Source organism: Hyla sarda, chromosome 4 (assembly GCF_029499605.1).
Source record: "Hyla sarda isolate aHylSar1 chromosome 4, aHylSar1.hap1, whole genome shotgun sequence".
Classification (NCBI taxonomy): Eukaryota; Metazoa; Chordata; class Amphibia; order Anura; family Hylidae; genus Hyla; species Hyla sarda.
In genome coordinates this window covers 1,282,585-1,306,796 of record NC_079192.1, presented here as the reverse complement: position 1 = coordinate 1,306,796, position 24,212 = coordinate 1,282,585, and the positions used below count along the sequence as shown (strand labels likewise).

The 24,212-nt window shown below is 43.9% G+C and overlaps 2 protein-coding genes across 2 annotated transcripts; one reads left to right on the top strand and one right to left on the bottom strand.

Moving 5' to 3' along the window:
- Positions 1-1,448: 1,448 nt before the first annotated feature.
- Positions 1,449-7,109, top strand: LOC130366650 (olfactory receptor 1019-like). The gene is made up of 3 exons (XM_056568971.1): positions 1,449-1,541; positions 3,593-3,619; positions 6,065-7,109. Exon 3 carries the CDS (start codon positions 6,141-6,143, stop codon positions 7,107-7,109), a length of 969 nt encoding a protein of 322 aa, XP_056424946.1. The 5' UTR covers positions 1,449-1,541; positions 3,593-3,619; positions 6,065-6,140.
- Positions 7,110-7,775: 666 nt separating this feature from the next.
- Positions 7,776-17,395, bottom strand: LOC130366649 (olfactory receptor 1019-like). Its single transcript, XM_056568970.1, has 2 exons — positions 16,477-17,395; positions 7,776-8,029 (listed from the first exon to the last, which is right to left on the bottom strand). Exons 1-2 carry the CDS (start codon positions 17,393-17,395, stop codon positions 7,776-7,778), a joined length of 1,173 nt encoding a protein of 390 aa, XP_056424945.1.
- Positions 17,396-24,212: the final 6,817 nt, after the last annotated feature.

Genomic DNA, 24,212 nt, shown 5'->3' with positions numbered 1-24,212 from the left:
GACAGTCCGGAGGAATGATGTGTTGCGGAGAGGCTTCCGCTTCAGAGGCATCTGAAGAACGACAGAGGGCATCGGCCCTAATGTTCTTGTCAGCAGGGCGAAAATGGATTTAAAAGTTAAAACGGCAAAGAACAACGACCACCTAGCCTGGCGAGGGTTCAGTCGTTGGGCAGACTGGAGATAAGAAAGATTCTTGTGATCAGTGTATATAATAACTGGATATTTGGATCCCTCCAGCAGGTGCCTCCATTCCTCAAGCACCAATTTTATGGCCAGTAGTTCTCGATCACCAATGGAGTAGTTTTTCTCCGCCAGAGAGAAGGTCCTAGAAAAAAACCCACAAGTAACAGCATGCCCGGAAGAATTTTTTTGTAGAAGAACCGCTCCAGCTCCCACTGAGGAGGCGTCTACCTCCAATAAGAAGGGTTTAGATGGGTCAGGTCTGGAGAGTACGGGAGCAGAAGAAAAGGCAGACTTGAGATGTTTAAATGCGTCTTCCGCTTGGGGAGACCAGGACTTGGGATTGGCATTTTTCTTGGTTAGAGCCACGATAGGGGCCACAATAGTGGAAAAGTGTGGAATAAATTGTCTGTAATAATTGGCGAACCCCAAAAAACGTTGGATAGCACGGAGTCCGGAGGGGCGTGGCCAATCTAATACGGCAGAGAGTTTATCTGGGTCCATTTGAAGTCCCTGGCCAGAGACTAAGTATCCTAGGAAAGGAAGAGACTGACATTCAAAGAGACTTATGCCTATGGGTCTATCTAACTCAGTTTTCTCAAGCTGTGGCCAACCAGATGTTGCAAAACTTCAACTCCCAGCATGCCCGGACAGCCAACGGCTGTCCGGGCATGCTGGCAGTTGAAGTCTTGCAACATCTAGAGAGCCACAGTTTGAGACCACTGGTAAGGGATGAGATGAGAGGGAAGCCTTGACTGACCTTTCAGGGACATTGTGGATCCCCTGGAGAAGGCAGACAGGCTTTTGGCTGTCCGGGCATGCTGGGAGTTGAAGTTTTGCAACATCTGGAGGGCCACAGTTTGGCACCATTGGTCTAGAATATGACAATGTGTGATCATTGACGGTCCAGATGACTTGGCTCCACACAAGGTCTGCATGACATCACTACACCACAGAAGCGGCGATGATGTCATCAGTCTCCGCCTGGATGGATAGATTTTGTCGTACAGGTCACTGTCACCTCCATTTCTTGTATTTTTATCCCCTCAGTTTTTCTTTCTCAGACTCGAATGTAAGCAAATAATCATCTCCCTATAGAAATTATTCCCTGAGGGTCTCACCTCCTTAGGAGTAACTTGCGGTGGAGGAAGACTTCTCTGAGGGATCAGGAGCTGTTATATAAAGAGACAGAGATAATACATAAGGATCCTGTTATGTCACCATGAAACGTGAGAGACGTCTAAAGACACATCAGAGAAGAGACATCTCTACGTCGGTCAGGTTTGAGACACTTTAATACAGCCAGAGACAATGGAGACAAAGATCCTGCCATGACATGTGCTGCCCGTATCACATCTCAGGTGGGAGACATCTCTGTATACATCCATTAATAGGCACATATATACACACACCCGCAGAGGGGGGATGGGATCTGGGAGGTTGATAAAACATTCACCAGGACCATCCAAACTGCTTCCTGGACAATGGTGCGGCAGCCGGAGGGCATTATATCGGGGTACAGATATATTTCATATATATATTTGGTAAATACATGTTTGGTACTGTTATTTTAGGGAATACTTTTCTTTAGGGGGCACAATGTGCAGCACTATAATATTCAGGGGGCACAATGTGCAGCAATATAATATTCAGGGGGCACAATGTGCAGCACTATAATATTCAGGGGGCACAATGTGCAACACTATAATATTCAGGGGTCACAGTGTGCAGAACTATAATATTCAGGGGGCACAATGTGCAACACTATAATATTCAGGGGTCACAGTGTGCAGAACTATAATATTCAGGGGGCACAATGTGCAACACTATAATATTCAGGGGTCACAGTGTGCAACACTATAATATTCAGGGGGCACAATGTGCAGCATTATAATATTCAGGGGGCACAATGTGCAGTACTATAATATTCAGGGGGCACAATGTGCAACACTATAATATTCAGGGGGAACAGTGTGCAGCACTATAGTATTAAGGGGGCACAATGTGCAGCACTATAATATTAAGGGGGCACAGTGTGCAGCACTATAATATTCAGGGGGCACGATGTGCAGCACTATAATATTTAGGGGGCACAGTGTGCAGCACTATAATATTCAGGGGGCACAATGTGCAGCACTATAATATTCAGGGGGCACAGTGTGCAGCACTATAATATTCAGGGGGCACAGTGTGCAGCACTATAATATTCCGGGGGCACAATGTGCAGCACTATTATATTCAGGGGGCACAGTGTGCAGCACTTTAATATTCAGGGGGCACAATGTGCAGCACTATAATATTCAAGGGGCACAATGTGCAGCACTATAATATTTAGGGGGCACAGTGTGCAGCACTATAATATTCAGGGGGCACAATGTGCAGCACTATAATATTCACGGGGCACAGTGTGCAGCACTATAATATTCAGGGGGCACAATGTGCTTGTCTACAGTCCAGCGGAGGTTGTCTATAGTCCAGGCGAGGTTGTCTTCAGTCTAGGGGGAGGTTGTCGACAGTCCAGGGAGGTTGTCTACAGTCCAGGGGAGGTTGTCTACAGTCTATAGAGGTTGTCTACAGTCCAGGGAGGCTGTCTACAGTCCAGGGAGGTTGTCTACAGTCCTGTGGACCTTAAACTTCTAAATAATATGTGTCACAGGAACATCAAGCTGCTTGGAGATGTCTTATGGCTTTTACCCATAACATGTTGTCTATAATTTTCCTTCGAATCTCCTGAGACAACTCTCTCCTTGTCTTTCTGTGGTCCATGTATAATGTGGTTCACATCATGTTACCAAACAGCACAGTGACTACTCCTCACCCTATAAATAGAAACAAAAAACAGACAGCGCTCCATAGTGTAATACTGTTGTTGCACAAAAAGGAATTATGCAGGTGGATATTGCACTTACCACAATGGGTTACACTCCACCAAGTGCAACAATGGATCAGGACGTAAGATACAATAGAGGTGTCGGCAGCCACTCCCCGTCTCATCAAATGTAGCAAAGCAAACAGTAGAACTCGAAGGTATAGACGGTATATAAGGGCGCTCAACCACCAGGTAACAAGATAAAACGTTTATTCACCCATAATGCAACGTGTTTCACAGCACAGCTGCTTCATCAGGCTGTGCTGTGAAACACGTTGCATTATGGGTGAATAAACGTTTTATCTTGTTACCTGGTGGTTGAGTGTCCGTATATCCCGTCTACACCTTGGAGTTCTACTGTTTGCTTCACCCTATAAATAGGCGACTGACTAATGACAAGTTTTGGACACCTGTGACCCTAAATGAAGGACGCAACGTAAATATGTCCCTATTGTCATATTCTTTCTTAAGGACCATCATTTATAATTTAATCATTTATTTTTCTTTTTTTGTTTTTTCAAAATGCTTCTGTTGAACCACAAGTCAGAAGTAATGTCGGATTGTCATCAGGTAATTTTCAGTAATTTTTTATTCATAACTTTCATCAGTTTAAAGTTATTTCAGAAAGCATTTTGTCTACGTCTATATGCACAGAGCTTAGTTCTTATCCTGTATTATGTAAGGAACTCGCATTAATGAGCTTGGTTCAGGTACCATTTGTATGTGGGGAGCTGGTACAGAATGTTATCCTATTAGTTCTTGTGCTGCATATATGTAATACTGTCTAATTGGTTTTGTTAGTGTATGTACTAAGCCTAGTCTTTGGCTTTGTGTTACGCCGAGCGCTCCGGGTCCCCGCTCCTCCCCGGAGCGCTCGCAGCGTTCTCTTATTCACAGCGCCCCGGTCAGACCCGTTCCCCGTCTGTGTTGTCCCGGCGCGCGCGGCCCCGCTCCTTAGGGCGCGCGCGTGCCGGGTCTCTGTGATTTAAAGGGCCACTGTGCCACTGATTGGCGCAGCAGGCCTAATCAGTGTCATCACCTGTGCACTCCCTACTTATACCTCACTTCCCCTGCACTCCCTCACCGGATCTTGTTGCCATTGTGCCAGTGAAAGTGTTTCCTTGTATGTTCCTAGCCTGTGTTCCAGACCTCCTGCCGTTGCCCCTGACTACGATCCTTGCTGCCTGCCCTGACCTTCTGCTACGTCCGACCTTGCTCTTGTCTACTCCCTTGTACCGCGCTTATCTCAGCAGTCAGAGAGGTTGAGCCGTTGCCGGTGGATACGACCTGGTTGCTACCGCCGCTGCAAGACGCTTTGCGGCGGGCTCTGGTGAATACCAGTAGCAACTTAGAACTGGACCACCGACACGGTCCACGCCAATCCCTCTCTGGCACAGAGGATCCACCTCCAGCCAGCCGAATCGTGACACTTTGTATATATTGACTGAGCTTAGTCCTTGTGATTCATATATGTACTGAGCTTGGTTCTGGTATTGTATGTACCGAGCTTTGTTCTTGTGATTCATATATGTACTGAGCTTGGTTCTGGTATTGTATGTACTGAGCTTTGTTCTTGTGATTCATATATGTACTGAGCTTGGTTCTGGTACTGTATGTACCGAGCTTAGTTCTTGTATATGTACAAAGCTTTTTATGTATGGCATAAATAAATGGCTAACATATTTAGTAATTCCTTTCTACTTGGAAATTCCTGCAATCCTTTCCTTCAGTTGAGTCAAGTGATCTCATGGTGACCCAATAGGACAATGGGTGGGTCAATAGGGTCACCATCTCAGCTCAGGAGGGGGGAGGGAGACAGGATAAACTCTGAAAGCCAAGAGGAGGCAGGACTATAAGGAAGGAGTGCAGTATACATAGAAGGAGTGCAGTATACATAGAAGGAGAGCAGTATACATAGAAGGTGTGCAGTATACATAGAAGGAGAGCAGTATACATAGAAAGAGTACAGAATGGAACCAGATGGAGGTTCAGAATGGAAAAATGTGTTCTCACTGGACCACTCTTTGACACAAGCTACACTCGAGATGAATATATTTAATTCAGTCACATAAGAAAAGTTTCCAGCTCTTGGATAAATAGAAAGGTCGATACACGTGGCCATATTTAGAGTTAACTAAGAAACTGGTAATACAGTCAGTGTCAAAGTTCCTGTCACATGCGGTAACCAATAGCTTGTTTAATGCTCTAGCGGGTTTTATAGACTTTTAAACACTAAAATATAGCTGCATGAAGTAACCCTGGTTATCGGTAACCCCTGACAATGTTATAATGGACACAGAGGTATCGGAATATTAAATGAATTTTTCTTCTTCTACAGCAAATCATGTCTCTGTTCAGACCTGCATCCTGCAATAGGAAACTGTAGCTCATCAATAGTTCATTAGTGGCATGTCAACACCCTGCACCCCCATTGATTAGCCGATTGGTACAGCCATGGCACCTAAAATATACAATGGAAAGGAACCAGAAGCCTGGGCTCTGTACACTGTTTGTGATGGTGATAATCCATCAGCACACTGCAAACAATGTACAGAGTCGAGGCTTCCAGCTCTCATACATTGCTTATCTATGGCATCATGGCTGATCAGTTCAAGCTTTTCTACCGCCATCTTGTGGAAGATGTTATTTTGTCCAGTAAATTGACTTTAATATAACACAACTTCTCATGTCCAAGTGTCTTGGCTTCATCTGCATCTCCCCAATATCATAGGCATACCAAAATGCTATCAGCCAGGATACCGTCACCAGGGTGTACCCCGGGTTAATCTCTCTACCAACACCAGTGTGACCCTCTCACCAATGTGCTGGCCCAAGGGAGCGTGGGACTGCCCTGCTACCACCCTGTGCCACCATGACAGGGCTTTAACCACACTAACTATGCAAAATAACCTAAAAGTAATTCAGTGACAACATGTATCCAAATTAAACCTAGTACAATACCAGCATCATTGATTGTGTTATCATCTAGTTATTTATCTATTGTTTTTTTTCCAGGTGTAGTTCATGTCTCTTGGTGTCATTTATAAACTGGAACCGTTTTGATTCATTGGATCGATTATTTTGTTTCTTCATGGACATCACGAACCAGACCGAGGTCACAGAGTTTGTGTTTTCTGGACTGACTGACGATGAGGACCTGAGATCCTTCCTCTTCGTACTCTTCCTGCACGTCTACATTGTGACTGTATTGGCCAATGTTAGCCTGGTGGTCATTGTCAGTAACACATCAAACCTGCAGAACCCAATGTACTACTTCCTGACTTACCTCTCCCTGGTGGACGTCTTCTATTCCTCCACCATAATGCCAAAGATGCTGGTGGACCTTAAGTGTTTGAGCGTGACCATCTCCTTTGTAGGTTGCGCTCTTCAGTTCTTCTTCTATGCTGCTTTGGCTGCTACCGAATCATTTCTGCTCTCCGCCATGTCCTATGACCGCTATGTTGCCATCTGCCACCCTCTCCATTATGTGTCTATTATGACTAAGAAGAAATGTCTACGTCTTGTTCTTCTATGCTTCTCTGTTGGTTTCTTACAGTCCTCGGTACAGACCAGCTGCACCTTCAGTCTACAGTTCTGTGGGTCCAACCTCATTGACCACTTCTACTGTGATGTCCCCCCAGTGCTCAGACTGTCCTGCTCAGATACTTCTTCCTGTGACATGGTCACTTTCTACATTGTAGGTGCTTTGGCCTCAGGCTCCCTGGTGACTATCCTTGTCTCATACACCCTAATAATCATTTCAGTTACACACATGAGATCCACAGAAGGTCGGAGGAAAGCCTTCAGTACCTGCTCCTCACACCTCATGTGCGTCTTCATCTTCTATGGCACTGTATTGTTCACATACATGCATCCTCCCTCCAGCGCCTTCACCGTACGAGACAAGGTGGCATCAGTCTTCTATACAGCAGTGACACCAATGCTGAACCCCCTTATATACAGTCTGAGGAACCAAAGTGTTAGAAGTATCATTATACAATCAGTTCACAGATTACAAGGTTCTCCTATAGGGCTTCCTCAATGTTGTGTTATGAAGTAAATGTGTAGACCCAACCCCCTGCACCAAAAAGAGAATTATGCACTATATGGCCTATGTCAAAAAGTCTCTCCGCAGGCTTACATGATGGTTGATCACACCACCTATTTTTTTAAATCGCCATGCCCCAAGTAGATAGGTAGGGAATCATCCTCCCCCGTATTAGGTAGAAGCACCCAGTAGGTATATAGGTGGGGAATCCTCCCCTTCTAGGCAGAACAAGCCCCCCCCCCCCCCAAAAAAGATAGATAACTAGGAAATCTCCCTATTAAGTTATAGCCTCAGGTAGGTAGGTAGAAAACCTTCCCTTTTAGAGGAAGAAGCCCCCAATAGTTAGGTAGGCAAATAGGTAGGGAACCCCCTATTAGATAGATGCCACCATTGAATAGTTTCCCCTAACAAGTAAAGAACATATTAAAAACTGTCTTTCCTCTGCTCCTGAACTGAGGCCTCTCCATCCTTCTGCTAGTGGTGCAGGACCTTCTCCTGCAGATCTGAGTGGTGCAGGACCTTCTCCTTCAGGCCTGAGTACAGGACCTTCTCCATTAGGCCTGAGTGGTGCAGGACCTTCTCCTTCAGACCTGAGTGCAGGACCTTCTCCTTCAGGCCTTAGTGGTGCAGGACCTTCTCCATCAGGCCTGAGTGGTGCAAGACCTTCTCCTTCAGGCCTTAGTGCAGGACCTTCTTCAGGCCTGAGTGCAGGACCTTCTCCTTCAGGCCATAGTGGTGCAGGACCTTCTCCATCAGGCCTGAGTGGTGCAGGACCTTCTCCTTCAGGCCTGAGTGTAGGACCTTCTCCTTCAGGCCTGAGTGGTGAAGGACTTTCTCCTTCAGACCTGAGTGGTGCAGGACCTTCTTCTTCAGGCCTGAGTGCAGGACCTTCTCCGTCAGGCCTGAGTGGTGCAGGACCTTCTCCTTCAGACCTGAGTGCAGGACCTTCTCCTTCAGGCCTTAGTGGTGCAGGACCTTCTCCATCTGGCCTGAGTGGTGCAGGACCTTCTCCTTCAGGCCTGAGTGTAGGACCTTCTCCTTCAGGCCTGAGTGGTGAAGGACTTTCTCCTTCAGGCCTGAGTGTAGGACCTTCTCCTTCAGGCCTGAGTGGTGCAGGATCTTCTCTTTCAGACCTGAGTGGTGCAGAATCTACTGACCGATGAAAAGACATCATAGCACAGCAGGTTCTGTACCACTCTGGATAATAGGGCGAAGGATGAAGAGGCCTCAGCGCGGGAGCATGGGGAAGGTGAGAAGGATTTTTATCGGGATGAGGATTAAGGACATTTGCACGTGTACTTGTACAAATGTCTGGTGTTGGCACCGATACCAGTATCTGTATGGGGACATTCCCTGGTACTGATTCTCTAAAAAAAAAAAAAAGTAGTTCTGGATGGACATCAGAGCTTCCTGAAGACAGTTCACAAGGTCCCAGGCTTCCTGTACACCCTCAACAGTGTTCAACTCAGAGAAAGGTGCAATATGTGCCAATGGTATAATAGACTCCTAGAAGAAGAGTCTCTGAGAGTATCTGGTGTTGTAAAGTCCTTGTTCATGCATTGACTATGAACTAAATGGTCACCCTGTCTTGTCCCTGTGCCCCATGATAAACCACCAGAATCCATGCTCTACCAACCCGTCTCCTTTAGCTCTTGAATTAGTTTCTGGCTCCTCATGGAATGGATCCATTGGATTTCTCTTCTGTTCATTCACTTTACATTTTGTTATTTGTTAAAAATTAATGTCTTACTTTGCAGCATTGTTTCCAGACCTGCCGATAACTTTTGCACAGTTCTGTATATTGTCCGACCCCTGAACCTATTTTTTTCTACTTTCCTAAATTCTCAACCCTTTGTAGTTTCCTTGTCTAACACCATAATGTGACAGTGATGGATCTGGTGATCAGATGTGGTGCAGATGTAATATACAGGGCCAATGACTTGTCTCTGATCTGTCACATTCAGTCCATTACCAGGTCCTGTAGCTTTCACCTAAAACATCTCTAGTCCCTGTTCCAGGTCCTCATCATTTCTCCCTCCTGTTTCTCTCTCCATTTCTCTCTGTGGAGTGTAAGCTCTTATGGTCAGTGTCTACACTACCCATAAGGCAGGTAAGGCAGCTACCTTAGGGCACCAAGGTGGTGGGAGGTGAAAAAATCCAAATCCCCAGTCATTGGCTGGGGATTCTGATCAGAGGCGACCCCATGAGAAAGTAAAATGACTAGTGATATGTACAAGGAGGCACCAGAAGAAGCAGAGGAAAGGTGAGTGGAATTTCTATCATTAGGGGTATATTAGGTAACTTTTTACATATCGAGCTACTGGAGCAAAGGAAGGAGAGGATTACTGCCAGGGGGATTCCCTACTTATCTACTAGGGGCATCTACCAAATTGGAGGGGAGAGTGAACTAACTACAGGCCTACCGGGGGAATTCTTTACCTACCTACCTAACTACTGGGGGTATTCCCTACCTATCTTCTTCTTTACCTACCTACTAAAGAGATTCCCTGCCTATCTACCAGGGGGATTCTTTACCGACCGATCTACTGGGGGGGATTTCTGTCATGATCATGTCACATAGGGCAGGGAAGAGTGAGCTTTGAGCTTTCCCTCTGCTTTCCCTGCCTACATGCATAGCCGCCTTAAGCAGCAGCTCTACAACTGGGCACCAGTCCCTACGCTGAACTAAAGTGCAGGGGTGACAGAGCCAAAACAGGAACTGTACAAGGTTGGGGACACATGTCAGAATATGAAAGGTTCCAAACTAACAAAGACAGGGAACCAGGATACTAAATAACCTCAGGAATGCAAAGTAGATACAAACAGATATTAGGGAAACATAGTGGAGGGTATATAACGTACGGACAAAAGGCTAATAATAGCAAGATACGGCAGGTATGAGAATGTGAACGGAACTGGATTACAGGAAATATAAAGCAGAAAGATTAACCAGGGATTCAGGGGATGGAAGGTTATCTGAAGTCAGACACTATATAGATCAGGATGACCTAGAACCAATTAACACTAGATTGACTACAAAACCAAACTCCAACAATGGAGGAATACAACATAAAAAGAACACATAGACTTCAGGTTAGGGACAAAGCCACACTCTAAGGAATAGACCTGAACGTAGGAGGAATTTGCTAAATATAAACAGGTCTAAACAGGGGTCAAGATTCACAGAAACAGGTGTGAACACAAGCCACAAGGAACAAGTCACTAATATATGATATCGAACTGGACCGGACAACTGACCGAGGCACAGACAGATAACTCACAAACGAGTAAATCTACAGGCCGAGGTTATAGATTTGTCTTTTCCTAATAAATATAGTGCCTGTTGGCACTTTAAATGCTATATCTGCGTTGGATATAATTATTCAGCGTTCTGGGACTCTGAACAGCGCCTGATGTGTGGGTCGTTTTTTTGCTCTCTCCATTTACTTCATAAGAACAGGATTGGATCATCCACTCCTGTGACCCATTGGGCTTTGCAGTTCATCCAGACCAAGGATACAGGTATCTAGGGGTGATAAGCGCTATTCATCTGCTATACGGTGAGCGGCCAACCGAAAGGCTGGTGCCATTCCACTCTACCTCCCATCTAGGGTCTTGGTTAATACGCGAGGCGCGGTCCCTTTCTCTTTTCTTTTTATCTCAGGTAATGCAGGGAATAACCTACCCACCAGCCCTATTCTTCCCACCAACAGACTAACCTACTCCTTCATACTATGCAGGGAATCAAGGGAGGCATCATATGGGGAAAGGTTAGGAATGTTCTGGAAAAATGCAGGGCCTAATTTTTGGGGTTTTCTGGCAAATTCTGCGGAGGAAAGTCTTGGTTGGAAGAAGTCTTCATGGTAAAGAAGAAAAGAGAATGACTCCAAGAACACACCTCCTGTGAGTCACTGGATGTAACTGCACTGTAATCACTTATACGGTCTGCAGAGCCTGATTAGAGCTGAGATCACCACTATATGGACACTGTATGGGGAATTGGTCTGTATATTGTGGGGGGTTTTCAGTATCAGTATGGTGGTATTATGTGATGGTAATGTGTAGTTATAGTGTGGTACAACGATTTGTCACTTGTATAGTGGTGTTTTAGGTCGTGTTGGTTTGTGTATAGTGGTTTCTATTCCCTTACAGTGTGATAGTATTATTTATAATTTTTGATGGTATTATTTAAGCTCCGGCTTATGAGCAGTAATAAAGATCATATGAAGAACATTTCCATACCTGACAATTACAGGTAGAGGCGTCCTGTGGTTACCCTTATAATGAAGACATAATGACATATCTCCAATTGCGCTCTAAGTCTACTAAACTTGATAAGAAATCTCGATGATGTTCAGAAGAGGAGAAAATGGATAAAAGCCCAAACCTTTGCTTTAGGAAAAAAATTTCAGACCTGCCATAAACCCAACCTCCAATAAACCAACCCATGTACATTTATTATTATTTTTATTTATTGATTTATTGATTTATTGATATTGTGCCCTTGGTTCCAGGGCACTTTACATATGATAAAGGTAACAATACATAACACTAACATGGGACCATTGAGCATTACAAAGATAAACTTGGCGAATGACACAGACAGGGGGGAGGACCCTTCCCGCAAGGGCTTACAATCTACAAGAAGAGCGGAAGGAACAGTAGGCGAGGGGGACAGCAGGTCACCTGAGGGCAGGTGGTGAAGTAGCCATTAACCCCTTAACCTCTTAAGGACTCAGCCCATTTTGGCCTTAAGGACTCAGACAATTTAATTTTTACGTTTTCATTTTTTCCTCCTCGCCTTCTAAAAATCATAACTCTTTTATATTTTCATCCACAGACTAGTATGAGGGCTTGTTTTTTGTGCGACCAGTTGTCCTTTGTAATTACATCACTCATTATATCATAAAATGTATGGCGCAACCAAAAAACACTATTTTTGTGGGGAAATTAAAACGAAAAACGCAATTTTGCTAATTTTGGAAGGTTTCGTTTTCACGCCGTACAATTTATGGTAAAAATGACATGTGTTCTTTATTCTGATGGTCAATACGATTAAAATGATACCCATTATTACATACTTTTATATTATTGTTGCGCTTAAAAAAAATCACAAACTTTTTAACCAAATTAGTACGTTTATAATCCCTTTATTTTGATGACCTATAACTTTTTTATTTTTCCGTATAAGCGGCGGTATGGGGGCTCATTTTTTGCGCCATGATCTGTACTTTTTTTTATACCACATTTGCATATAAAAAACTTTTAATACATTTTTATAATTTTTTTTTTAATAAAATGTATTAAAAAAGTAGGAATTTTGGACTTTTAAAAATTTTTTTCGTTCACGCCGTTCACCGTACGGGATCATTAACATTTTATTTTAATAGTTCGGACATTTACGCACGCGGCGATACCAAATATGTCTATAAAAAATGTTTTTTACGCTTTTTGGGGGTAAAATAGGAAAAAACGGACGTTTTACTTTTTTATTGGGGGAGGGGATTTTTCACTTTTTTTTTACTTTTACATTTTTTTACATTATTTTTTACACTTGAATAGTCCCCATAGGGGACTGTTCATAGCAATACCATGATTGCTAATACTGATCTGTTCTATGTATAGGACATAGAACAGATCAGTGTTATCGGTCATCTCCTGCTCTGGTCTGCTCGATCACAGACCAGAGCAGGAGACGCCGGGAGCCACACGGAGGAAGGAGAGGGGACCTCCGTGTGGCGTTATGAATGATCGGATCCCCGCAGCAGCGCTGCGGGCGATCCGATCGTTCATTTTAATCGCGAACTGCCGCAGATGCCGGGATCTGTATTGATCCTGGCACCTGAGGGGTTAATGGCGGACGCCCGCGAGATCGCGGGCGTCGGCCATTGCCGGCGGGTCCCTGGCTGCGATCATCAGCCGGGATCAGCCGCGCATGACACGGGCATCGCTCCGATGCCCGCGGTTATGCTTAGGACGTAAATGTACGTCCTGGTGCGTTAAGTACCACCTCACCAGGACGTACATTTACGTCCTGCGTCCTTAAGGGGTTAAGGACGCAGCCCTTTTTCACCTTAAGGACTGAGCCCTTTTTCGCAATTCTGACCACCGTCGCTTTACGCATTAATAATAGTGTTGAGCGGCATAGGCCATATTCGAATTCGCGAATATTCGCGAATATATGGACGAATATTCGTCATATATTCGCGAATATTCGCATATTCGTTATATTCTCGTTTTATTTTCGCGCATGCGAACATTCGCGTATGCGAAAATTAACATATGAGGAAATGCGCATATGCGAAAATTAGCATATGCTAATTTTCGCATATGCGAATTATCGCACTCCAGTTTCACACAGTAGTATTAGAGCCTTCTTTACACCACACAAGCTGGAAGCAGAGAGGGATGATCACTGTGATGTGTACTGTGAAGAAAAAAAAAAACGATATATGCGATATTCGCGAATAATATTCGAATTGCGAATATTCGCGAGCAACACTAATTAATAACTCTAAAACGCTTTTACCGAATATTCTGATTCTGAGATTGTTTTTTCGAGACATATTCTACTTTATTTTGGTGGTAAATTTTCATTGTTACTTGCATCCTTTTTTGGTGAATAATCCCCAAATTTCATGAAATTTTTGAAAATTTTGCATTTTTCTAACTTTGAAGCTCTCTGCTTGTAAGGATAATGGATATTCCAAATACATTTTATTTTTATTCACAAATACAATATGTCCACTTTATGTTAGCATCATATAATGGACATAGTTTTACTTTTTGAAAAAATTAGAGGGCTTCAAAGTAGAGCAGCAATTTTCTAAAATTTCATGAAAATTGCAAAATCTGAAGGGACAGATGTTACAGAACTACAACTCCCAGCATGCCTGGGCAGTCTAGGCATGCTGAGAGTTGTAGTTTGGCAAAATCTGGAGGGCTACCATTTGGGCACCACTGTAACAGTGGTCTACAAACGGTGACCCTCCAGATGTTGCAAAACTACAACTCCCAGCATGCCCAGACAGCCTTTGGCTGTCTGGGCATGCTGTGAGTTGCAGTTCTGCCTTCCTAGTGGTTGCCACAGTAAAGATTGCTTTACCTTCACTTTCATTTCCCCAAATCGTCGTTTCCCTACCTGAGCCGGGATCTCTGCAGTCTCCACGATCATCTTAGGTCCCCACGCCATCTTCAGGTGAGGTACTGGTCTCCAACTTCTCCCCCCGTTCTGCCCGACATCCAGGGGTGGGCAGAACAGGGGGTTGCCATGGCAACCCACTGTCCTGCGCTGCCATTGGTCAGAATCAGTTCTGACCAATGGCAGGGGATAGGAGGAGATTGCAGCACTGCGACCTCGCTCCTTTCCCTCAGGATGATCGGGGCTGTCCCTGACAGCTCCGATCATCCATATTTTCTGGGTGATCGGGTCACCAGAGACCCGGTCAGACCGGAATAGCAGAAAATTGCATGTCTGAATTGACATGCCATTTTCTGCGATCGCCGACATAGGAGGGTCTCAGGACCCCCCTCGGCGATGTGCCGGGATGCCTGCTGAATGATTTCAGCAGGAATCCCGGTCCGGTCCCCTACCGGCTAGCGGCGGGGACCGGAATTCCCACGGGCGTATGCATACGTCCTACGTCCTTAAGGACTTGGGATGCAGGGTGTATGCATACGCCCGGCGTCCTGAAGAGGTTAATCGTGCAGGGGCAACAGGATTATTGAAGGTCGTAGTCTTGCTTGAATAGATGGTTTTTCAGCTTTTGAAGGTCTTGATTGTGGGTCAGAGCCGGATGTGCCAGGGTAGTGAGTTCCAGTGTATGGAGGAAGCTCGGGAGAAGTCTTGGAGATGGTCATGTGAAGTGCGGACCAGGGGGAGCGTAGGCGGAGGTCTCAAGAAGACCGGAGATTACGTGCGGGGCAGTATAGGGAGATGTAGGAGGGGACAGGTTGTAGATGTATGGGGGGACAGGTTGTAGATGTATGGAGCGGACAGGTTGTAGATGTATGGAGGGGACAGGTTGTAGTCGGCCTTATATGTAATGGTGAACAGTTTAAATTGAATTCGTTGGGCAGCGGCCAGTGTCATTGATGTGATTGGCAAAGGTGAGAAGCAGAGGAGAAGCGAGGTGAGAGGGGGCTTAGTTGAGCAGCAGAGTTGAAGATGGATTGGAGGGGAGCAAGTGTTATTAATGGAAGGCCACAGAGGAGTCCAAGTGGGAGATAAAGAGGACATGCACCAGGAGTTTAGTTGAGTCAAAGTTGAGGAAAAAGCGGATTCGAGAGATGTTTTTGAGTTGAAGGCGACAGACAGTGATAAGGGTCTGGATGTGTGGTTTGAAAGACAGCGCTGAGTCAAAAGTGACTCAATGGCAGCGGACTTGTGGGGCTGGAGAGAGAGTGGAGCCATTGACTGTGATTGATAGACTGGGTGGAGGGTTGGAGCCATTGACTGTGATTGATAGACTGGGTGGGGGGTTGGAGCCATTGATTATGATTGAAAGACCAGGTGGGGGTGGAGCAGGATGGGGAGGAAATGATGAATTCTGTTTTCTCCATGTTGAGTTTGGGAAAGCAGGAGGAGAAAAAGGAAGATAGAGCTGACCAACAATACATAGCATCCATCATGTGATGTATTCTGACATCTGGTGCTTAGTTATGGGGCCATGTATTTTCATATATACTTCTTGTGGAATAGAATGACAAGAGCTTAACAAAAGTCCCATAATTTGATGAGCCTTGTAACCTGTAATGGACGTAGACCTGAAAGGCCACCCAACTGGTTTTGCTTTGGGCTTCCCCTGAGAGAGTTGACTATGTAGCTCCCAGGTTTTCACCCTTTAACCAGTATAAAGGAATCTTGTCTTCATTGCCGGAATCTACTAGGTTGCTACTTCTGGAAGTGTCCATGGTATGGTTGGTGGCCCAGTGGACCAGAAGACATTGGAGCTAGACACTGAGGGGACTGGCAGAGACAATTGTGGTACAAGCTGAAGTCGGATTAAGACAGCAAAGTATCATGGTCAGAGACAGGCAGAATGGACATGTCAGGCATCACAGAGAGGCAACATGGAGGAAAGGATCGGGTAGGAATAGAGTCAGGAACACAGGCAGAGGTCAAATGTGAAATACACTAAGAGGAACATCTTCACCTTCTAACATGAGAAAACCTATTGGTCAATCAAGTAAAAGCAGGTGTGACTGTGTTAAATAGGGGGTGCAGAGCTGGGATAGGTTTGGGACAGATTTTGGGTATTTGAGTGGAGGGGAGATGGTGGGGAGAAGCATGGACCACGAATACTGCAGGTAACCCGTCAGGAGGCAAATAACATAGATAGGATCTGAGCTCTGGCATTAAAAATTTACATTGTCTTACTATTTAGACTGTGCATTGCTTGGACAATGATGGTCTTTACCTCCTGGTTCCTCAGGCTGTATATGAGAGGATTTAACATGGGCGTCATGACACAATAGAAGATGGAGGCCACCTTACTTTGCTTATCATTTACATTAGAGGGAGGATGTAAATAAGTGAGGAACACGGACACGTAAAAGATGGAGGCACAGATGACGTGTGAGGAGCAGGTGCTGAAGGCTTTCTGTCGGCCCTTAGCCGATTTAATCTTTAAAATGGAAAATATGATGAAACTGTAGGAAATCAGGATGGTGGCCAGAGAAACTATGCTGTAAAACCCAATGAGGGATGTGATGGCCATCTCACACGTAAAGGTATCTGAGCAGGAAAGCTTGAGCAGTGGAGAAATGTCACAGTAGAAATGGTCGATATGATTCGAGCCACAATATTGAAGGCTGAATATACAACTGGTCTGTACTGAGGACTGCAAAAAGCCAAGAACAAAAGCTATGAGAACCATATAGAAACATTTGTTTGTGGTCATTATGGAAACGTACTGTAGAGGCTGGCAGATGGCAGCGTACCGGTCATAGGACATATTCGAGAGGAGGTGAACATCAATACTGGCCAAAGCAGCAAAGAAGTAGAACTGAAGAGCACACCCATGAAATGAGATGAACTTTCTTCTGAAAAAAATGTCTGAAATCATTTTAGGGACAATATCTGAGGAATAAAAGAGGTCCACCACCGAGAGGTACCGAAGAAAGTAGTACATGGGGGTGTGGAGGGAGGACGTCTTATAGACAACGACAAAAAGCCCAATGTTGGCCACCACAGTTATCGTATAAACAAGGAGGAAGAATACGAAGAGGAAAACGGCAAGAGCTGTATTATCGGTCAGTCCGGAAAACTCAAACATTGCCGGCCGGCTTTGATTCATCTTGTCCTTGAATAAACATTAGATGTGAACATTAATATTTTACTACTCCTCAAGAAGCTGCAAAACAAATTAAAAGAAAATGGTGGTTAAACTGGATGAGTAAGGACACAACCTCTATAGGGACATGGGCACATGGTTGGTCATATGGAGGTTCAGACAGATGACCCAATACATAGTTATCAGTGGTGTCCCCTTCCGATACATGTTTCCTTACAGATCACCTCTTTTCTTGGCCTGTCTCATCTCGTTGCGAAGACCTATCGGTATAGTCCAGCTTTCATGTGACGAGTTCCTAGTAGATAGAAAATGAACCCTAAATATGGATCTGAATACAAATGTAGGGCTGGCATGTGGTGGTCTCTCCTGGGGAACCAATAAATGACAGGTCAGGATAGGCCATTACTGTAAGGGACTCGGCCCAACAATCGGTGAAGGGCAGTGAAGGTGCTACGGAGATCTGCTGATCCTTTACTGTGCTAACTAGTGGCAGACTGGGTCCCTAATGATCAGACCTTAGCGGCCTATGACCCATCCTACAGTAGGTTTTATAAGACTAAATGGATCAGATCATCTATTATGGACTGGAGTCGGTATAACACTGACAGGCAGCAATTCTTTGGAGTACTACATATTCCAGCTTGTAGTACCCTAGTGGGGAAAAAAAAACAAAAGAGAGTAAAAGCCTCATAATATTTCATTTTATGTAAAAATTAAAAAAAACACAATAAACAATATATAAACCCTTTTTTCAGGATTCCCTAAAAAAACCAAAAACTTTATATGGTAGGTTTTGCAAATCATGATGAAAAAAGGAAAACAATTACGTGGTCATTCAGGCCCCAACATGGCTGCCTTTTGTGCTCTGACAGATTTAACTCTTTGTTGAAACATGATGGACATGAACTATAAACTGAGCATTATAGATGGCTGGGGGAGCCAACATCAGTGATCACACTTTAAATAAAAATTGAAATCCAAAAATAAAACATTTGGTATCAGACATGTGGAAATGTCAAAACTATTAAAATATATTTTTGAAACCGCAACAGCAAAAGCAAACAAACACCGGGATGATTTTTGGTCACATGATATATCAGAAAAAATAAACAAAAAGTGATTAACCTGTTAAGGACACAGGGTGTACCTGTACGGTTCCCTTGCTATGACAAGGGCTCACGAGCTGTCCCCGTTTCATAGCGGGGTGGTCCCTGCGGCTATCAACGGCCAGGAACCGTGTCTAATCACCAATCGCGGTGATGCTCGGCATTAACCCCTTTAAAAATTAGATGGGGCCGGGATTAATAGCCGACATGCGGCAATTAACCCTTTAGATTGTGGCATCTAAAGGGACATTTAAACCCTCCCTGGTGGTTCAGTGGGTGGATCACCCAAACCCCCCCCCCCCCTGTAGCGAGATCACGGGGGGCGATCCACTGCTGAGGTAGCCGGAGGGCTTACCTCACGTCCTATGCTGGCTGCTGCGCAGCTGGTTCTATAAAACCACATTGATCTGTATGAGGAATCTAATGATTCATCCTAAAAGTCCCAAGAGGGGACTAAAAGTGTAAAAAAAAAAAAAAAATTTTTTGAATAAAAAGTTTGAAAAAACACCCATTAACCCCTTCCTTGTTAAAAGTTTAAATCACCCCCCTTAATATGTAGCCATAATAAAAATAAACATGTGGGATCGCCGCGTGTGTAAATGTCCGAACTATAAAAATATATCATTAATTAAACCGAACGGTCAATGGCGTACGCGCAAAAAAATTCCAAAGTCCAAAATAGCGTATTTTTGGTCTCTTTGTATATCATAAAAAAATGAATAAAAAGCAATCAAAAAATCCGATCAATACAAAAATGGTACCGCTAAAAATCTCAGATCACGGCGCAAAAAATGAGACCACATACTCCCCTGTACAGGTTATAGGGGTAAGAAGATGAGAATTTTAAACGTATTACATTTCGTGCATGTAGATATGATTTTTTCCAGAAGTAAGAAAAAATCAAACCTAGGTGCATGTAGTTATACATTTTTTAAGTAATAAAATAAAACCTACATTTATTGGGTATCATTTTAACCGTGATCAATGATCAGTGATCAGTATAAGAGATCAGTGTGTGCAGTGTTATAGGTCCCTATGGGATAACAATGATCAGTATAAGAGATAAGTGTGTGCAGTGTTATAGGTCCCTATGGGATAACAATGATCAGTATAAGAGATCAGTGTGTGCAGTGTTATAGGTCCCTATGGGATAACAATGATCAGTATAAGAGATCAGTGTGTGCAGTGTTATAGGTCCCTATGGGATAACAATGATCAGTATAAGAGATCAGTGTGTGCAGTGTTATAGGTCCCTATGGGATAACAATGATCAATATAAGAGATCAGTGTGTGCAGTGTTATAGGTCCCTATGGGATAATAATGATCAGTATAAGAGATCAGTGTGTGCAGTGTTATAGGTCCCTATGGGATAACAATGATCAGTATAAGAGATCAGTGTGTGCAGTGTTATAGGTCCCTATGGGATAACAATGATCAGTATAAGAGATCAGTGTGTGCAATGTTATAGGTCCCTATGGGATAACAATGATCAGTATAAGAGATCAGTGTGTGCAGTGTTATAGGTCCCTATGGGATAACAATGATCAGTATAAGAGATCAGTGTGTGCAGTGTTATAGGTCCCTATGGGATAATAATGATCAGTATAAGAGATCAGTGTGTGCAGTGTTATAGGTCCCTATGGGATAACAATGATCAGTATAAGAGATCAGTGTGTGCAGTGTTATAGGTCCCTATGGGATAACAATGATCAGTATAAGAGATCAGTGTGTGCAGTGTTATAGGTCCCTATGGGATAACAATGATCAGTATAAGAGATCAGTGTGTGCAGTGTTATAGGTCCCAATGGGATAATAATGATCAGTATAAGAGATCAGTGTGTGCAGTGTTATAGGTCCCTATGGGATAACAATGATCAGTATAAGAGATCAGTGTGTGCAGTGTTATAGGTCCCTATGGGATAACAATGATCAGTATAAGAGATCAGTGTGTGCAGTGTTATAGGTCCCTATGGGATAACAATGATCAGTATAAGAGATCAGTGTGTGCAGTGTTATAGGTCCCTATGGGAGCTATAACACTGCAAAAAAAAGTTTCAAAAAAGTGTTAATAAAGATCATTTAACCCCTTCCCTAATAACAGTTTGAATCACCCCTCTTTTCCCATAAAAAAATAAAACAGTGTAAATGAAAAAAATAAACATATGTGGTATCGCCGCGTGCGTAAATGTCCGAAATATAAAAATATATCATTAATTAAACCGCACGGTGAAAGGCGTACGCGCAAAAAAATTCCAAAGTCCAAAAAAGCGTATTTTTGGTCACTTTTTATACCATTAAAAATTAATAAAAAGTGATCAGAAAGTCCGATCAAAACAAAACCAATCATACCGATACCAATCATACCGATAAAAACTTCAGATCACAGCGCAAAAAATGAGTCCTCATACCGCCCTGTACGTGGAAAAATAAAAAAGTTATAGGGGTCAGAAAATAAAATTTTTAAACGTATAAATTTTCCTGCATGTAGTTATGATTTTTTCCAGAAGTGCGACAATATCCAACCTATATAAGTAGGAGATCATTTTAATCGTATGGACCTACAGAATAATGATAAGGTGTTATTTTTACCGAAATAGGCACTGCGGAGAAACGGAAGCCCCCAAAAGTAACAAAATGGCGTTTTTTCTTCGATTTTGTCGCACAATGATTTTTTTAGGTTTTTTTCATTCCACTGTTTTGTAGTAAAACAACTAGTGTCATTTCAAAGTACAATTGGTTCCACATAAAACGAGGCTCATACGCTCCTGTTCAATCATCACTCATTATGTTGTGCATGCCTTCCCCTTATCATGATTTTGCTGATGTATTCTGCGAAAAACAAGCGGAGACTCTTCCACCACATTGTCCTTATGATTGTCCCATTGATCTCCATCCTGGTACTACACCTCCTTGGGGAATAATTTATCCGCTGTCTGTACCTGAGGCTCAAGCTATGGAAAAATATATTCAAGAGAACCTTCAAAAAAGGTTTCATCTGGATATCTACCTCCCCTGCTGAGGCTGGATTCTTCTTTGTTGGGAAGAAGGATGGTTCTCTTAGTCCTTGCATTGACTAGCGAGGACTTAATAAAATCACAATCAAAAATCGATACCCTTTGCCCAAGATCTCAGAACTATTTGATTGTCTAGGTGGAGCCAGAATCTTCACTAAATTAGATCTGCGAGGAAAATACAATTTAATTCACATTCGAAAAGGCAATGAATGGAAAATGGCCTTTAACACCCAAGACGGCCATTTTGAGAACCTAGTCATGCCTTTTGGTCTTTGTAATGCGCCTGCTGTTTTCCAGGAATTTGTAAACTACATCTTCCGTGATCTATTGTATATCTGCGTGGTAGTTTTTCTGGACGATATCTTAGTTTTCTCCCCTGATTTAAAACTTCATCGTGTTCATGTCCGCCAAGTCCTGCAGCATCTCCTGGAGAATCGTCTATTTGCCAAGCTGGAGAAATGTCTCTTTGAGAGAACAAGTCTTCCTTTTCTGATGGATCCTGCCAAGCTTTCTGACATTTTGGATTGGCCGCGTACTTCTAGTCTTTGGGCTATTCAATGATTTTTGGGGTTTGCCAACTACTACCTTCAATTCAGTCCACATTTTTCTTCCTTAGTTGCCCCAATTGTAGCCCTTAGTAAAAAGAACAATAACTGAAAAAATTGGTCTCCTGAGGCTAAAGAGGCTTTCTCTCAGTTAAAGTCTGTTTTCGCTTCTGCACCTCTTCTTTCAAGACCTTATCCTGGAAAACCGTTCTTTTTGGAGGTAGATGCATCATCTGTAGGAGCTGATGCAGTTCTGACAAAAAAATCCTTTAAAGGAAAACTGTCAGCTTGCTCCCCCCGCACTAACCAGCGGTACTGGCTCGTAGTGTGGGGGATGCTGATCAGTTTGATGCATACCAAGCCCAGATCTTCCGCGCCGTTCACCCGTTATCTTCTTTCTTCTTGATATGCAAATTAGCTGCTAACTGGCATGGGCGGGGTTCCTGCCTTCATCTGGCAATGTGACATAACCGCCACCCAGCCCACAGCACCGCCTAGCTTATGAATATGTATGTTCTCCCTCATCATCTCCCTCTCCTCCCCGCTGATTTCAGGACTTCACTGCACTGAAGTGACTTCCGGGTGTAGACAGGAAGCCAGCACATGCGCAGGGGAGTCCTGTACAGAGCGGGGAGGAGAGAGAGATATGATGGATGGTGCTGCGGGCCAGCAGCGGTTACGTCACAGTGCCAGATGAAGGCAGTAACCCCGCCTGTGTCAGTTAGCAGCTAATTTGCATATCAAGACGAAAGAAGATAACGGGCAAACGGCGTGGCGAATCTGGCCATGGTAGGCATTAAACTGATCAGCGTCCCCCGCGCTACCAGCCAGTACCGCTGGTTAGTGCTGGGGGAGCACAAAAACATTACTTGTGGTTTTTTCTCAGAGATCTTTTCTCCTGGGGAAAGAAACTATTGCATTGGTGATCGGGAAATCCTCGCCATAAAACTGGCCTTAGAAAAATGGCACCATCTATTAGAGGGCTCTACACATCCTGTCAGCATTTTTACTGATCATAAAAATCTTCTATATCTACAATTTGTACAATGCCTGAATCCCCGTGAAGCAAGATGGTTGCTCTTTTTCTCTCGATTCAACTTCTTCATTCATTTTTGTCCGGCTAAGAAAAATGTTGAAGCCAATGCTCTTTTTCGATCCTCCGATGTTGTTGGTCAGGATATCACTCCTCGTCATATCATTCCTCCTGTTTCACAATGTTTTTATTGAATTTTATATACATAAGAAATGTAACATATAACAAATTATGACATCAAATGTGTCAGCCTTATTACTGCGGCTCCAGCTTCCCTTCTTCAAGTCCCACCTGGGTAGACGTTCGTGCCTCCTCGTCTCAGACGTCTTGTCCTCAGTTGGGGACACTCCTTTCTGCTGGCTGGACACTCTGGGATTAAGAAGTCCTTACAGTTAATCTCTCTTCACTATTGGTGGCCGCACCTCAAACAGGATGTCATTGACTTCGTCAATTCTTGTACCTCCTGTGCTCGTGACAAGACTCCCCGGTTGAGACCTGCTGGACTCTTACAGCCCTTGCCTATTGCAGATACCCCTTGGACTCATATAGCCATGGATTTAATTACCGATGTTCCTCCTTCCTCTAACAATACCGTCATCTGGGTGGTTGTTGATCGGTTCTCCAAGATGGCACATTTTATTCCTTTGCCCAGGCTTCCTTCTGCTCCTCAATTGGCCAAACATTTTCTTCAACAAATTTTTCATCTATATGGTCTTCCTTCCCACATCGCTACCTGTATCATTTTGTTTCGGCTCAGAAGGATAATTTGGTTCATCTGCTGCCTTGGGCAGAGTTCTCTTATAATCATAGAGTCCACACCATCTACGGTCTTCATCCTCGTCCACCTCTTCGTCTATGAGATTCCTCAGGAGTGCCAGCCGTAGATGTTTTGTATCCATCTGGCAGGAGACTAGGCGCTCATTGCTATGCCCTTCCTCCCGAATTAAATCTCAAGCAGACAAGAGAAGACCTCTTCCATCCTATTCTCCTGCTATCAGGGTCTTGATCTCCTCCAAGTATATACGCTTAAAAATTCCCAGTTACAAGTTGGGTCCCCATTGCCTGGGTCGATTTGTATTTCTTCAAAGGACCAATCCTGTCTCTTACAAATTACATCTGCC